This window comes from Xyrauchen texanus, chromosome 10 (assembly GCF_025860055.1).
Source record: "Xyrauchen texanus isolate HMW12.3.18 chromosome 10, RBS_HiC_50CHRs, whole genome shotgun sequence".
NCBI classification, from domain to species: Eukaryota; Metazoa; Chordata; class Actinopteri; order Cypriniformes; family Catostomidae; genus Xyrauchen; species Xyrauchen texanus.
This window is the reverse complement of record NC_068285.1, coordinates 33,319,445-33,336,386: the sequence shown is the minus strand read 5'-3', so window position 1 is coordinate 33,336,386 and position 16,942 is coordinate 33,319,445. Positions and strand designations below refer to the sequence as shown.

The following is a 16,942-nucleotide window of genomic DNA, read 5'->3' as shown; positions in this document are numbered from 1 at the left end:
ATGGTTGGTCAGCTGTTTTCGCCTCGGGTTCCCCAATGCCAAACTTAAATCCATTATGCAGGCAATGGCATGGAAAACTAAAATGTTGAACTTTGAATGACTTATCTGCCTGAGTTGTAGAGGACTCAAACTTCAAGCTTTCTGAGGTTGCTTTCTCCTTACTCAGACCAAATTGAAAAGCAGGCCTGCGTTGATCCTTTTGCAGCAGGTTGGTTTGTAGAACTACCAAAACTAAAGGTAAAAGAGGAGCTTGATGATGCAGCAGAGGTTTTACTTTTCATATTTGAGTTTGTTTTCTGACATGAGACACAATGGCAAGATGCACCTTCATTTCTTACCAGGCAAGTGTTAGGGTTTTCCTTTTTTGTCTTTTTTAGCAAACATGGCTGCTAACCCACCTTGCGATGTTGAATTACGTGCGCTAGAGGGGGTTTTGCGAGAAATGCATTTGGTTGCAAAGAGCCAAAAGGAGAATGCTGGAGCAGAAGACACTTTCACAGGTTGTGGTGCATCAGACTGGACTACATCTGTATTTGAGATCCAAATGCAAGTTGACAAATGTTTATTATTTTATGGAAGTGCAGAAAATAAACTTAAGTAACCACAAGAGTTTATTGGTCTGAAGAAAAAATTAGATTTCAAAATTGCAACCTAAACTGTTGTTGTTTTGGAAAGCAACTCATAAGTCAGATGAAATACAGCAAAAATGTGAGACTATTTTGGATTTGACTAATAAAACAACACTAGAATAAAAGTGTGCTGGGGTGGACCATTCATCAAAATACAGCCCATGCAATAAAGAAACCAAACCTTAATAAAAATTCACATTCTGTTCAATGTAGTCCTTATAAACTTAACATTAGGACACTGTTAGAGGCAACTGTACATTGATTTAACACTGGGACTTACAATTTAAAATTAAAACCTAAATTAATTCTTATTGCCAAACTCCACTGGATGCCAGTGCTGTCAACTTTATTAGTACACAAAGTTTGTATCCTATTCATGGAAAGTCCCACTTATTGACATACAGCATATAACCAATGTCTGTCATTCTTCCCATTTGCATCAGGAGTCCTACATTTTACAGCGTACAGGAGGCTATTATCACAGTGCACACCATGTAAATTTAGCATGCATAGCATACCGTAAAGGTGTGTTAAACACATTGGGAACATGATGAACATAATGATGAACATAATAATCTCAACATCTGGCTGTAATGTGCGCTCATGATCCATGCATTCACTGTATGTGCTCCAAAAGCCTCCAAATTCAGTCAACAAATTCAAGCATGATACATTTCCACATGCCCTGTCTATACAGCTGTTGATCTGTATATGCATGTGGGTGTTTGAGTGTGTGTGTGTATTTAGGGAGTCAATTATGCCCTCAGTAGGTCACACTAATCTCTTGGTTCCTTAGCATCTTGTAAACTTTTGAACTCTTTCCTCAGATGATAATTTCATAGAAGACACTGACTCAGAGCATAGCCTCGGCAGACACACAGGGAGAGAAAGGCGACTCATGCATGAAGTTTCTCATCTCCCTAAGGCCAAAGGAAAATGTTAATTTTTCCACTTCATGCTTTCCTCCCACAAACCCCGGGCCTCACAATGACCTTCCATTCTCCTATCCTCTTCCCAGAATTCATCAGGCCCCTAAGCAAAGCAGTCACACATTCTCATGACAACAAAACTTCAGCTTTCTACAACACTCTGAGGGCACTTTCAGACTAGTTTTTGGTGTGGACCCACGTTTATTTGATGTAGTTTTGGTTGTTTAATGGCGTGAAATTGGTTTTCTGAACAAAATGAGTCTTTGAAAAATTGGTCTGTGGTGCGGTTTATGTGAACTTCTGGGCAGTTCACAATTGGTACAGTATTGAACCAAGTGAGAAAATAGCCTTCAGACGTTCACCTAATTTTGAACTCTAAAAAGAGGACTTATACACAGGGACTCTGAAGGGTTCTGTTTAAATCGCTTAGATGAAAAGCATCATGGTAACACATGCTTACATACCCCATTCATCAGGTTTTCATGGTCTCCTGGGTTGCTGCTCCCTTTTTTCTGCCTGTCAAGACAGAGGGAAGAATTACTATATAATTAAGAATTATAAATTTTGATTAAGCCTGTAGCTTTCACTGTGAATCTATGGCCTGTAATCTTGTTTTGTACATCAACATAAAACACCAAATTCCAAGGAACAAGCTTTTTGTTATCACTCTTATTATAGTACTGATTCAAGGATTATGCTTTGTCTGCACCAAGGAAACCAACATTGGGAGTTTACTCTGGGTTGTATGTTTTAAATACTTAAGAAAAATACATAAGAAACTTGAATTAAGTAGCTAATATGCACAACTGATTTGAACTTATTTGTTTTCTATTTGATAATTTTTAGCAATTAATGATTATCGGAATCGCTAGTTCCACCTTAATCCAAGATCTTACATAACTGAATATTACAGTAGTTGGTGTTCTGAGTGCACATTTTCTGTTTTCTTTTCCACAACTATTTTTAGTTAATATTGTGTAAAATAAATGTTCTTTGGATTTCCACACTTTTTATATGTTTCATTTTCAGGTCAATACAGAATCTGCAGACTTCTGTACATATTTATCACTGAGTTTGGGGCAAAATCACTAGAAATCTCTGGAATGGATTTAAAGGAATAGTTCACCCAAAAATGTAAATTATCTCATAGTTTTCTCACCCTCATGCCATTCCAGATGTGATGACTTTCTTTCTTCTGCAGAACACAAATAAAGATTTTTAGAAGAATATCTCCACTCTGTAGTTCTATACAATGCAAGTGAATGGGTACCAAATTATGAAGCTCCAAATTGTACATAAAGGCAGCATAAAAGTAATCCATACAACTCCAGTGTTTTAATGCATATCTTCAGAAGTTATATGATAGTTGTGGGTGAAAGTGCTTTTTTTTACTATCCATTCTCCTTCCTGCCCATTAGGTGGTGGTTTGCATGAAGAATACAAATCGTCAAAAACACAAGAAGAAGGTGAATGTGGAGATTTAAAGTAAAAAAGGATCTGTTTCTCACTCACACCTATCAAATCACTTCTGAAGACATGGATTACACCACTTCAGTTGTATTGATTTCTTTTTATTCATGTGCATTTTGGAGCTTCATAATGTTGGTACCATTCACTTGCATTGTATGGACCTACAGAGCAGAGATATTCTTCTAAAAATCCTTGTTTGTGTTCTGCTGACAAAAGAAAGTCACACACATCTGGGATGGCATGAGGGTGAGTAAATCATGAGAGAATTGTTAGGGTGAACTATTCCTTCAGGGTAAAAATGAGCTGAGCGCATGACTCATGTCGGTAACTGAAAGCATAAACAAATTAAACAAATTATTAAACGAACATCCAAGGAGCAAGGGATTGGCAGAACATTGTGAATGACGGCAATATGTTGTCTGTTGTCTTCTGTACAGACACTGAGTGGGCCTGTACATTTTATATGTATCTGTACTCTATCAGCATCTTATGACCAAAATGTAAGGTTTATAACAATATTTTGCAACTTTTGATTAAATACCATGTTTGTGAAACACAAATACCAGAAGTATCACTGAATGAAAATGTTTTCATGTGTAATGTTACTTACCCCTGGCAGCTTGCACACAGCAGCAGCAGCAGAATGGAGAGCAGCAGAAAAGCCGAGAGTCCCGTAAGCGTGCCTACAAGTGCCAGCTCCCCTTTAGCCAGCACTGCCAACCCTGTGACCTCTGACCCAACGGCCCCTGACCCCAACACAGCACTCAGCACAGGAGCCATTATACATCACAATGATGAATGGCCTTCATCGACCAAACGCTCCTCACTGCATAGGCCGGACACAAAAATGGATAAAGAGAAAAAATGGGGGAGGGATAAGAGAATTTACACATTTAGTTTTGCATTTAATAATCCAATAAAAGATTATATAGAATCAGTAGTCCAGATCAGCTAAAACAAAGAAAGATCTGCAACCTCATTAGGTTTATTAACTTTTTCTTTCAGATCAAGAAGTCAGAAGCTGTGTTTGGAATGGAATACTACCTACTGAATACTGTGCAGTGAACTGTATACTGCCAACTGATTTTGAAAAATAATAGTGAAACAGCAGACATTGTTCCATGCTAAACATTTGAAACAGTAGTATGTTATGCTGTTGTAACTTGACTTCATGATGCAAGTTAATGGTGTTTACTTATCATTTTGGAAATAAAAATGGTAATGTGGAATTTTAACTCAGTTTTGTGTAGAAATGCCTTACAGGCTTCCTACAGTTATGAAAAACCTGTAAATATCAGGACATTTTAAAAGGAATGTTCCAGGCCTGGAAACATATGGAAATGTATAAAATCATTACAAAAAGGGTAATGGAAAATTCATGAAAATTTTTATAGTAAATATACAATACATATTTTATCAGCTAGATATGACTGGAGATTTCTATATACATTTTTCTAGTCAAGCCTGAGTGTAAAATATCATTGGCTAAAGAAACTGCACTTTGTTATAACAATCTCTATAAAATGTTTTTAAAAAATCATTTTCAGCAGTCATGAATAATTGGAAAAGTCGTCGAAATTTCTATAAAGAATAAAACATTTTATGCGCTTGGCTTTAAAAATATTTAATTGATTAGGAATTGCTCATTGTGAGTACAATCTCTATAAAACAAATTTGATCCAGTAATCATGAATAACTAGAAATAGTAAGAAAAGTATGTTAGTATTCTATCACAAACTTAAGCAGATTGCGTCTATATGGGTGTAAAGTGAAAATGCTTTCATAAAATCCAACTTTTAATATCAAGTGAGCTAATAATCCTGTTTAGAACCAAATCTAAGATGACATGGAATTCTTTGTCCCCACACTAAAACAAAGTGCAAAAGTGCTTATTGTAGTAACATTAAATTAATTGGTTTTATTCAATTCAAAATGTAATTTACACTCCTTGAATCAAGGAGATATATCAGTAAGAAATAGCCCTTTATGTTACCAATCGCTGGTTATTATTTTTTACAGTGAATGTTCTTTTCAAATCAACAGCCACAAGAGGGCAGACGAAGCCAGAAGTGACAAAAGCCAATGCACTGCTCTCTTGCAAAATTACAGTCAACTCAACCGTCTTCTGAGCAAATGGCTCTTGGGACTTTTCACTCAGTAACCCAAACATGTAGGCTAGTTTTATTTGACAGCAAGCCAGATTCAACAGAGCCCTGGCCCAGGATGATGTGTTATGCCGGGCCCCACCTCTACAAGCTGAATAGACAGATAACAATCGAATGGCTAGCATCTCAGTGGAGACAGAGGCCAATGCCGCACATCTTATTTTTTGTGTGAGAGGAGAAGGAGGAAGAGGAGATGGACAGCTTAGCTGCCTCTCCGAAGGATAAGTCTTTCCTCTTCACTCACTCACTCACTCACTCACTCACTCACTCACTCACTCACTCACTCACTCAAAAAAGAAAAGTAGGGATGGAAAGCCACCCAAAATTACCAATAGTAACTTGGCATTACTTCTGAACAAATTTGGAAAATATCAGATTTATTCAGTCTTTTGGCTTGTTTTTAATGCAAATATGCTTATTGAAATGCATACCATAATAAATAGTGTAGGTTTGTGAGTGATGAAAAACCCAATTGTGCAATATGAGATCCTATGCAAATGTGAATTGTTCATAGGAATTAACATATTAAAGGTTTTGAGAACTAATTCCTAAACACTGCCTGTTAAATAGCTCCCTAAATGTAAGTACAGGCCTCTCTGACCAACAAAGACTTCTCTGAGCTTTCTGTATCTCTCTATTGTGCATAAAAGAAACCATGTAAGAAACTATCCATTACAATATATGGCCAAAGGTTGCATTAAAGCTGCACTATGTGAGATGTTTTGGTTAAAAATGAACAAATTGCCATTATTAATTGAGTACATAAACAATCAGTGTTCAAAACAATGTCCTTACCTCTCCCACGATTCACTACTGTAAGCCTATAAAAAAGATTTGTATTTTGATCTTTTGGGTTCAATTTGGCACAAAATCGCTGGTTTTGACATTCATCCTTGTCAGCACACAAAGGAAAGAAGTGCCGGCTGTCTCAATGTCTGGCTGGAGAAACTATCTACGCCGTTTAACTAATTTCAGAAAAACTCACACAGTTCAGGACAGCATCATTGCAGTCTAGATGGATGTTTTTCTGTTATCCCTTTGGCAAAGTTGTTTACTTGCTACAATGCTTGGATATGTTGTCTGGTAGGGTTGTTGAAGCTAATATTGCTTGTCATGCTTTTAGGAATCGAACATTATTCGAGTATTAACCGATCACGATGTATCTATGTTGTCCGTTGAAGTTAAAGTGACATGTTTAATATGGATGACTTCTGAAATTGACTTCTTGTAATTGTTATATTGCATATTTAAGTATATAATTTTTACGTTTAATAAAGTATATTTTATCCCCATCATTATTGAATCCTTGTTTTATGATTTCATTTTAGGGTGTTATTGTGTGCATTGCATAGACTATTATATATGCTATTATAGTAACTGAAGCTGGACAATATAGTATAAAATTTTTAGTAGATAAAACACTTGAATAATCACATTAAGATATACTGTGGCGGCTGAGGAGAGTCCCCTGTACTCTATTTAAAAGTGCTTTGATGTAGTGTCAGAAAAGCGATTTATGTGTAAAATTAATTCAAATATATAAATAAGCGTGTTGTTTATCTTCATCAAAGGAAGTTATATTTCCGTTATAAATGTTTAATCGTATAACATAATATAAACATGAAAATAGCACTTTATGACTGTGGCTCCAGTCATCTCACACACAGGCGATTTCAAGGTAAACTCAAATTGGGAGATTCATCTGCGAGATGAGCAGTGCCAGAACACGACTGACGTAATGTATTCTCCTGCAAATTCAACCACAGATGTCACCAGAGAGCACAAAGTTACACAGTGCAGCTTTAAGATTAAGATTTGTCTTTACTGGAACTAAGGGGAGCCAATCCTGTTAAACAGAAGGGGGTGTCCACATACTTTTGGCTATGAAGTATTTCTTTTTAAAACTAGGTACAACTGAAAAGTACTAAAACAAAAAAATCCTCATATGTGTATACAAAAAACTAAAATAAAATATATATATATATATATATATATATATATATATATATATATATATATATATATAAAAAATCCCAAAAGCTGTAAAAACAAGAGCTTGTCAATAAAGAACAAGTCTTGCACAATTCTCTATACCAAAATGTAAAAACGAGTCCTACCTGTACACTTGTTTGGCTTCAATGATTGTTGCCTACAGGGAAACGGAGAGAGACAGACAGAAACAGAAAAATGAAGCCATTAAATTCAGGAAGACTTGTCTCAAACAAGGCCCCTATATGCTCAGAAATGGCCCTGCTATTCAGTATTGAAGGATATTTCAAAATGCACCTCTCAATCAACATTTTATTACTGTGCTTGTCACAAGCCTTATCTACGATGCTGCCTTAGAATATGTCCAAAACGAGGTATCTTGGGAAGCAGCATAATTATAGCACAGCCTTCGCATCATGATCGCGCCTATGATGGCTTAAATACTTCCTACGGAGGCAGCTCCATGGGTTTTGGAATATAGCTTATATAGAACCAATCTACAACCCTCAGCAAGCAGGAGAGCTGTTCAGTAACATGCTAAATTGTGCATTGAGGGTCTAATAAAGTGTATGGATAATTGGCTCCTCTGTTCTCACCTGTGTCAGAGCTCCCTCAGCATGAGCGCGTCTCAAACATCTGCTGAAATGTATGTAAGCACCAGCGTGTGATGTTCAGCTGCTTTACCAAATCTGTTTGTGTTTGTTTGAGAAGGAGAGCAGAGGAGCATGCACCATCATCAAGATCCTCACACACTGGCTCGAAACTAACTATAGCAACCATGATCTGAACTTAGTTTGTGTTATGATTCGCTGTGTAATTAATGTACTGCATGGCGCATCAGGGAGAAAAACATGAACCAGATGAAGATTGGTGGAATCCGGCATCAATTCTAGGGTTGTAGGGGTTGTTGGTGGGTGCAAATGTGTTGTTATGTGGTCGCTAAGGTGTTCTGGGTGGTTGCTAGGTACTGTAGATTCTGAAGTGTTTTGAGTTGTTGCTTAGAGTGTTTTGGTCCAAGTCAAAACAGCCCACTTCGAAGTTTCTGTGATATTCTGGTCTCTAGATATGGCTTGGGTCCCTCTTTCAAAATAGGTCTATTGGATTTTTATTTTTTTTATTTTTGCCTGTTTTATCACCCACCAGGTGGAATTCATTAGTCTGATCACTTAGAAAAGTAAGAGCACATCTTTTAATACTACATTTTAATTTTAATACACAGTTTAATGATGCCAGGGTTCAGCCCCTTCAGTTGGTTTTGCTGATTTGTTTTTGTGGCTAAATTCTGACACTCATGTTTTGTGAACACATGGCTTTGTTTGGATCTCATTGCCATGTGTTCTTGTGTCTTGTCAATTGTTTTGTGAGTGCACATGGTTTTGTGTTTTCTCATTGTCATGTGCACACTCGTGTCAGTTCAGTCGTGAGTGATACTCCACCCCCTTATTACCTTGTTATTTGCCTCACCCGATTTCCCTGGTTACCCTCCTCATTTCCTTCCCTATTTAACCTCATTGTGTTTTCATTCCCATGCCAGTTTGTTGTGAATGTTTCTCTGTTTAGGTATCATGTCTGTTTACCCCCTTCCTCAAGCCTCCTCCCAATTAAAAATGGCTATAGCTTATGAAACGTGGGGCCCCATACCCAACTAAATGTATGACTGAAGAGGTAAAAAAGGAAACAGTTCCTTCACAAGGAATGTAAGAATTGTGTGCTTCATGCCATCTAAAATAAAAGACTGGAAAAGGCATTTGATGCGGGAATGTGTTTGGAAAGGCTGCAGTTCCAGACCGTAGAGAGCAACTGTGGCCCTTGGCAACATGCTCTGAGAAAGCCATTAGTCAATTCTTTGCCAGAGTCACAATAAACCATCAACAGATCAAGTGCAGGAACTACATCCATCTGGACCCCATACCTTTAGTATACAGACAGAAAACGTCATATTAGATATATACAGTACTGTGCAAAAGTGTTGCATAGTGAGGATGTCTTTAGAAATAATGACATAAATAGGTTTAGTCCAGTAAATATAAAAACATCTAAATTAATATTTGTTGTGACCACATTTGTCTTTAAACATCACCAATTTCCCTACGTACACCTGGACACAGTTTTTCTTGGCTGTTGGCAGATAAGATGTTCCAAACTTGGAGAATTCACAGTTCTTTCTGTTTAGGCTGTCTCAAATGCTTCTGTCTCTTTATGTAATCTCAGACTGATATGATGTTCATTGGGCTCTGTGGGTGTCATGACATCTGTTGCAGGGCTCCCTGTTCTTCTATTCTAATCTTTTATGTTTGCAAAATTAATGTTTGGGAGTCTAACATTTATATTTCCTATTGACACACTAAAGCTGAAGATATAAATGACCATCTTAAGACAAATGCTTTTGTGAAACATCTTATGTGCCTTTTTCACAGTACTGTATTTATAATACATATCTCTATATGTGTGAGTATCACAGTGATTTACCTCATAATGCTTTATTAATATTCTAACATTAAGAATCAGTATTTTCGTTACATTTTTCATGTTCATAATTTTGGGAAAAAGATTGACCACCATAAAGCATACGGCATTAGGTAAATCCATACTCAGTTATTATTATTATTTATTACCGACACTAACATATTCATGCTCAATATGACATCTAATGCTTTATGCTGAAGTAAAGCAGAAAGATTGAATAAAGCAGCAGATTTATCGAGAAAAGCACCAAAATCCAAGGAAGATGAGTGAGAAACAATTGAGAAACAATATTTCACAGTTTTGAATCACAATACACTATACATCAAGAATCACCAGATTATTATTTTGTGACCTAGGTAAAGATATATTCATGGACGGGTTTAAGATTTCTGAGGCTCCAAGCAACTAACCAAGCTGGGGCTCCATTTTGAAAATGCTTGCTTTCAAAATTATTTTTTTTAAATTAAATCATAATTTCATTTAATTTTTACATAATCAACCATTGTATCCAAGTACATTCAAAATGTTTCATAAAATATAAATCTTATTAAAGATAATAATGCATGTTTCCCAGTTTTTCCACAATACAGTAATAAAAAAAAGCAATATTTACCTACATAAATTTATACAATTTATTTTTTAAAGGGTGTGCAAACCTACTACTTCACCTAGTAACATTTTGGAATTCAGTTGTTATTTATTCATTTTAATAGCACTGATACTTTGCTTTTTGCAGAACAATCTGGAATAATGTTAAACATTGCAACAGTCCCCTCTTTGCAACCTGACCTTGTTCAGAACATTAAATCTTTGTGACACCTGTGCTAAAAAATACAACAATCTAGGCACAGTTCAACAACTGATACAGAATGCAGGTTTCTCGGCATGCATTTTTGAACTTTTTATCTTTACACAGTGTCTTAAAATGTGCCAGTCCTCTGCGAGACACTGAAGAAACAGCGAGACATGGTGCAGCAGGTATGGACGTTTGTCCCTCGCATGTTTACACAGGAAAACAGGCCCCTAACTCATCCGTTCATGTGTATCGCGTATCTGTGAGTGCGAGCATGTGCACAAAACAAGTTCAGATGGCCTATATATTTTTTATAAAATAAAAACTCGAAACCTACTTTAAAAAAACTCATCTGTCCAGACCCCAGCAGCTTCTAATTTGAACCGCTCTAAGAGCGCTGACAACTGCTTATTCACGCATGTCCCCAGAACAACATGTCACCCCTCAAGCATTGTTTGCAGAACTTTCCTACCGGGGCGGGGTTTCCCCTGACGTCCGGGGCCCCATGCAATTGCGTGGTTTGCGTGGTGGTTAAAACCGCTACTGGATATATTGTCTAGCCAAGTCCTTGCTTATTCCAACACCTCATTTATGCGTCTATATTTGTTTAAAATGTGCAGCGTCTGGCTTTAATGGCTCGGAATAGAACAAAGTCTGGGAAAACAAGCATTCTTATAGATATTAGGCTTGAAGTTATTTTATAGTTATAGACAACCATACAGCAAAAACCTTCCTCCCCGGGGATCATAGAGAGACTGCGAGTATTTTGTGGAAAGGCACAGCTGGATTTCTCCTGAGAAAGGATCTGTTGAAAGATTCTCATGTGAACGCCAGCGGCATCTCTTGAATATATAATTGAATAGAAGCAGCAGTAATGCAATAAGGAATTTTTTCAGATGCTCTTTTATCATAATTTTTTCTTCTGACTGAGGCTGTGATAACTCATCTGTAATGGAGGAGGGAGCTTGCCCCCAGAAAAGAACACTGTAATACTGCAGTATATTGCAACTCCTTGTTATTCTGGGCAAGATATTGTGAAGCCCTTAAATGACATTAAATGTCAATAGTGGCAGTGAAGAAAAAAGAAGTTAAATGGTGATTACAAATGATAAAATACAAAGAAATGGTGACCAGTTACATCAATTAAAAAATACGCTTTCCTCTACATTTTCCATTATACAACTTCCAATAACTAACAATTTGTAGTAGGAGCCAACTAGAACAACTATAAGTATCAAGCAGGAGGCTATTACCTTATACAAAAAACAAAAAAAACAACAACAGTTTCACAGCAACTTTCTGGCCATGTTGGAGGAAAATGACACATTCGACATATGTCGCTTTCTGGCTCTCTGTTGGACACATGGGTGCATGTCATCTGCCGATACTTTAATACTCCCTGTGACAGGAAGTTCAGTGTGCTTCAGGATAAAGACCTTCATGTAGAGATTTAGGACATGCTTCCAATCCTCAAATCCTGACATAAGTCATTTTTTAAAAGCAACAGCCAGTCTGAACCTAGATTACAGTATTTCAACATTATAATACAAATTATATTACCAACACTAATCAGACTTTTGGCTTTTAATCCATCTTTAAAAGGGTCATGATATAACATTTTAATATGTTCCTTGAGGTTCACTTATAATATTAGTAAAACTTTCTTGAACAAAAAACATGCTAATTTTCCACCCTCATTCTGACCCTCTTTCAGAAACGCTCAGTTTTTGTGCTGCTTCTCCTTTAACACTTGACTGTAAACGCCCACTGTTATGATTGGCTCTCTGCTCTTGACTGACCTGCTTTCTCCTTGCCATCTCACTTCTCACTGCTACTGGGCGGGGCTATTGAGGTGATAAGGTGAAGTAGGCCATTATATGTTGTTGTGGAGGTGGTCAGATGCAAATGTCTACCACAGTGTGACATCACAGTGTGGAGGAAATAGAGAATGAGTCGTTTTGGCAGCTTGGTTTCAACAAATAATCTTTTTGTAGTGAGGAGGAAGTTTTGAGTTCTGAAATTTACAGTATGTTTTTATAGTACAATGACCTCTTTTGTTAAAGGATCAAGAACATTTAGATTCCTCATGTCATGACCCCTCTAAGCTTTTAGTTCATGGCTGTTAGCTTTTATACCATCTAGGTGCTAATGCACTCTTAAAAGTTGACAAAATTAACTTTTAGCCAATTTGAAACTCACAGTGTTCCTCTAACGAGAAAATGGAACAAAATTTTTATACTTTTACTTTCATTTATGCATTCAAATGATCTATAGAATAAGAGTGTTCCTCCCCATAATAGAGCACAACAGTTTAGTTTCAGAAGTAAAAATCACATTCATTTACTCCACAAGCAAAGTGAGACCTACAGTGAGCTCAGAGGTTAATTGATGTTAAATGCTTCAGTTGAAGTCATTAAGTTATGTTAGCTTCAGTTAAAAAAACTACCCATGATCCATCACATAAAGATCAGAGATCAATCAGAGAGTCGTTGTAAACGTGCTCTACAATGACTGCCCAATTACAGGAGGCAATGTGAATTACGTAATGGAGTCAGCATCCCTGCACTCTCAAACTACATTAATACTTCCTCTTGTATGCATCTGAATATTTGCACTAAATATAAATATATTGTTTCTACTCTAACAATCAACAAATTTAAATCAATAGTTTTAGATATTTCTGTAGTTTTTAATTTATGTCATTCACAGTACTTCTTAGGATTGTAGTTCATTCCTTTATTAAAGACGTTAAGTACACAGTCTTGAACCTTTATCTTACTATTTGATTTTCAAATTCTTTTTTGCTTCAAATCAAAGTTTGTATTGTCGTGATTCATCTCGGAGCTGGATGGTTTGGTAATGGCTTAAAACTCTTTTATGAAGAATTTTACAAACCCCTAGATTTCCCTTGTGCGCCCCCTGTAACTTCTGACGTTCAACAGATCCATGTAAAAAGACGAACAAGGGGGACCAACACCAGCAAAATTATGAAGCAGAAGCTCCTCTGGTCTGGTAAAGAGATAAACAGTTGTCCAATCTAAAGTTTAAAGTGCCTTTTAAGTCTTAAACCTAGATAAATGTAGCTTTACCAAAACTGACCAATATGGCAACCCCATTCTCATTACCAGACTGAGGCCAAATCATAGAGAGAACGAGCCAAGGCTGCTGGCCTCTTGTGTCTGGATGCTCCAAGGCCACATGTCTGGCTGAGAACAGAGGGGATGAGGGAAGAGGATTCCCTTAAGAATAAATATTATCCACAGTATTCACAAATTCCTATGAGAAGAGGATTCCCTTAAGACAACATAATACCATCACAGACAGTTCATGACTGTAGAGTTTCATCATGATTGGTCTTAGGGGCAGATGAACAGGAAACCATTTCCCTGGGTCAGTGGATATTTGTGCATCAAGGCATTTGTGCCTTGTAGCATCAACTAACCAATCAGCCATCCTATTCGGGTACAAGCCAGAGGGCCCTTCCAATTAAAACAGCCACATTTGATCAACCGACTTTGTGTTTCTATGGCAACAGCTCTCATCCAATGGGTTAATCAGCTGGCATGGAAATTGATCCCCTGTTGCTTTGCATATAAAGGGACCTTGCAGTGGCATATACTAATGCCCCTACCAGTAACAGAGTCAATCTGTGCGGAGGTCGAGCAGCTTAGAATTGCTGCATCACAGGCAACAGATTACATTCAAACATTGAAAAGAGGAAAGAACTACTTGCTGATTGATGTACCTGCTAGCAATGGGAGTAGCTTATATAGTACTGTGCAAAAGTCTTAGGCTCATAAGATGATTTACAAAAGCATTTGTCTTAAGATGGCAATTTATATCTTAATCTTTAGTGTGTCAATAGGAAATATAAATGTCTGACTCCCAAACATTACTTTTGCAAGTAGAAAAGATTAGAATAGAAGAACAGGGAGTCCTGCAACAGATGTCATGAAACCCACAGATCCCAATGAACATCATATCAGTCTGAGATTACATAAAGAGACAGAAGCATTTGAGACAGCCTAAATAGAAAGAAGAACTGTGAATTTTCCAAGAAGTTTGGAACATCTTATCTGCCAACAGCCAAGAAAAAAAAAAAAACAGTGTCCAGGTGTACCTAGGAGAATTGGGGCTGTTTTAAAGGCAAAGCTATGATTTAGACAAATATTGATTTAGCTTTTTTATGTTTACTGGACTTTGTATGACATTAAATGAGACATATTATGCCCCTTTTTACAAGATGTAATATAGGCCTCAGGTGTCCCCAGAATGTGTCTGTGAAGTTTCAGCTCAAAATACTCCACGGATAATTTATTATATCATGTTGTAGATGCCTCTTTTTGGGTGGAATCAAAAACATGCTGATTTCGTGTTTGTCTCTTTAAATGCAATTGAGCTGCTGCTCCCCGCCCCCTTTCAGGAAGAGGGCTGTGTCTTTCCAGCTCGTGCTTTGGATATTACAGCAACAACAAATCAAAACCAATATGACTGAAAGCATAAATGCCGGAGTTCAGCCATATATGTATGAACCAGAGTCGGGCACTGATGAAGAGTATGAACCAGAGTCGGACACTGATGAAGGAGAGACTCTGGCAGAAGTCACAAATGTGAGAATGAACCAGGACGTTTCTGAATGGTTAACTGACTCTACACAGCTGTGGTGAGTCAGTCTGGCAACAAACATCCCTCGTGGTACTGATATGCTTATGCCGATGAGCTGGCCTTTGCAAGTCAACATTCCACTTTTAGTACAACTCGCTTATGTTCACAGAAAATGTTGTCAAAAAGACAATCACCTTACTGTATTGTACATAATAAAGGTGCAGTTATGAATTATGCAGACAGTAAGCAAAAATAACAACATAGCTCTGGTCTCCGTGAATACAATTAGAGACAATGGTAACTTTTAAGCTTTAGCTGGAATATGAACAGTTGGTACTGATCCATGCTTGAATCACATTTTTTTTAAATCCTGCTTTATATTGACCCTCATTCTCAAAGCAGTCAGATGTAAAATTATTTGTGCAAACATACACACATATTTTGGTATGTTTTGGGGCACATTTTCTTAAAAAAAAAAGCCGTCTTCAGTGGCTCTGATGCCGGAAGTACATGTAGACACATATGTTCACTTTTACAGCCAACAACAGAACATTTATGATGCTTACGAAGCTGAGACATTATTCTTCTCACTGTATCTGCTCCAGTGTGGACTGTGTGTAGATCACTCAGGGGAGGATCTATGATAATAGGGTGGAATCCGTCACCAGTCATGGGCGAGGCCTGCTCTAATGTGATGTTACTTTAGAGCAGAAACGAAAACCGTTCATTTTGACACACTGTTTTTGATTAATAACAATACAAGAAAGAGGAGTGGGTGGACTTTTAACATTGTAGGGTGGTAGTGTACACACACTGCCGACTCACATTTATGTACAAACAACATGCAAAAGTGAATTTTGCATAATAAGTGATAAATTAAATTTATTGATGTAATTATTTTTAATAATTACATTTTTTACAAGTGCCTAAAACCTTTGCACAGTACTGTATGTCTAAACACATTAACTAGAAAGGTGTGTACATACAATTTTAGCCATGTAGTGTATTTCTCTGAAATGAGACAGAAAAACCCATCAGTTATGAAACAACCGTCCTCATGTCCAGTGTAGTGTGCTGGAGTGTGTAGCAACAGCTGTGCCCCTCTGTTATCCCAGAGAGTGATTACACTCCAGAGTGCTGTCCCATTACTGACTGTCTCTGGAGACACTGTCATTTCCTACATCACATACCATTGGCCTGCCTTGACCTCCCTCAAAGTCTACACTCAGTTACCACATGCAAAGATACAGTCATATGAAGACACAGGCTATGGAATAGAATACTATCTAACTACTTTGCAGTGTACATATTGTAACCTTGCTATATTTATAAACAAATATGTAAAACAGAAAACATTATGCATCGATAAACATTTCAAGCAGTATTCTACACTGTTGAGGTCACTTAACCTCTTCACATAGCATGCTTATTAAAGAATAGTTCACCCAGAAAATTCATCATGTACTCATTCTCATGCCATGTCACCCTCTCTGAACGAGCACTATGATTGAAAGGGTGAGCGCTGTCTGAGACTGCCAGTGTATTTTAGCATTTCTGCACATCAAGATGAGCGGAAGACAAAATAGTTCCGGTGCCATAAAACAATTTGCTCATATAATAATTTTTTTCCACTTTGAAGCTTATGAGATGCATTAATATTCATGTAATCTAAATAATAATATAACTGGTTAAAAAAAATTATATAAAAATTCAGAATTACTATTTTTAATGTGAGGATCGATATTATTGATAACACATCAGAATCGGAAGTATCGATACTTTCGTATCGATCCTTCCATACCCAATTTGAACAAAATAGGTCACTTCTTTGGTTAAAAAAAAAAATATTTTTTTATATCAAATGTAACTTGAGTCAAAGCAAAAAATCTCAAAACT

General features: G+C 37.0%; 1 protein-coding gene across 3 annotated transcripts in view; it reads right to left on the bottom strand.

The window, feature by feature from the left end:
• LOC127650033 (phosphoprotein associated with glycosphingolipid-enriched microdomains 1-like) overlaps positions 1–16,942 on the bottom strand; it is a 73,240-nt gene that overhangs the window by 13,520 nt on the left and 42,778 nt on the right. For 2 of the 3 annotated variants that reach the window (XM_052135154.1, XM_052135153.1), the window contains 3 exons: positions 7,311–7,342; positions 3,639–3,854; positions 2,023–2,074 (listed from right to left, as the gene is read on the bottom strand). In XM_052135154.1, coding sequence (XP_051991114.1) covers positions 2,023–2,074; positions 3,639–3,808 — 222 coding nt within the window. In that variant the 5' untranslated portion in view covers positions 3,809–3,854; positions 7,311–7,342. The remainder of the gene's footprint in view (positions 1–2,022; positions 2,075–3,638; positions 3,855–7,310; positions 7,343–16,942) is intronic. The other variant, XM_052135155.1, reaches the window with a different exon arrangement.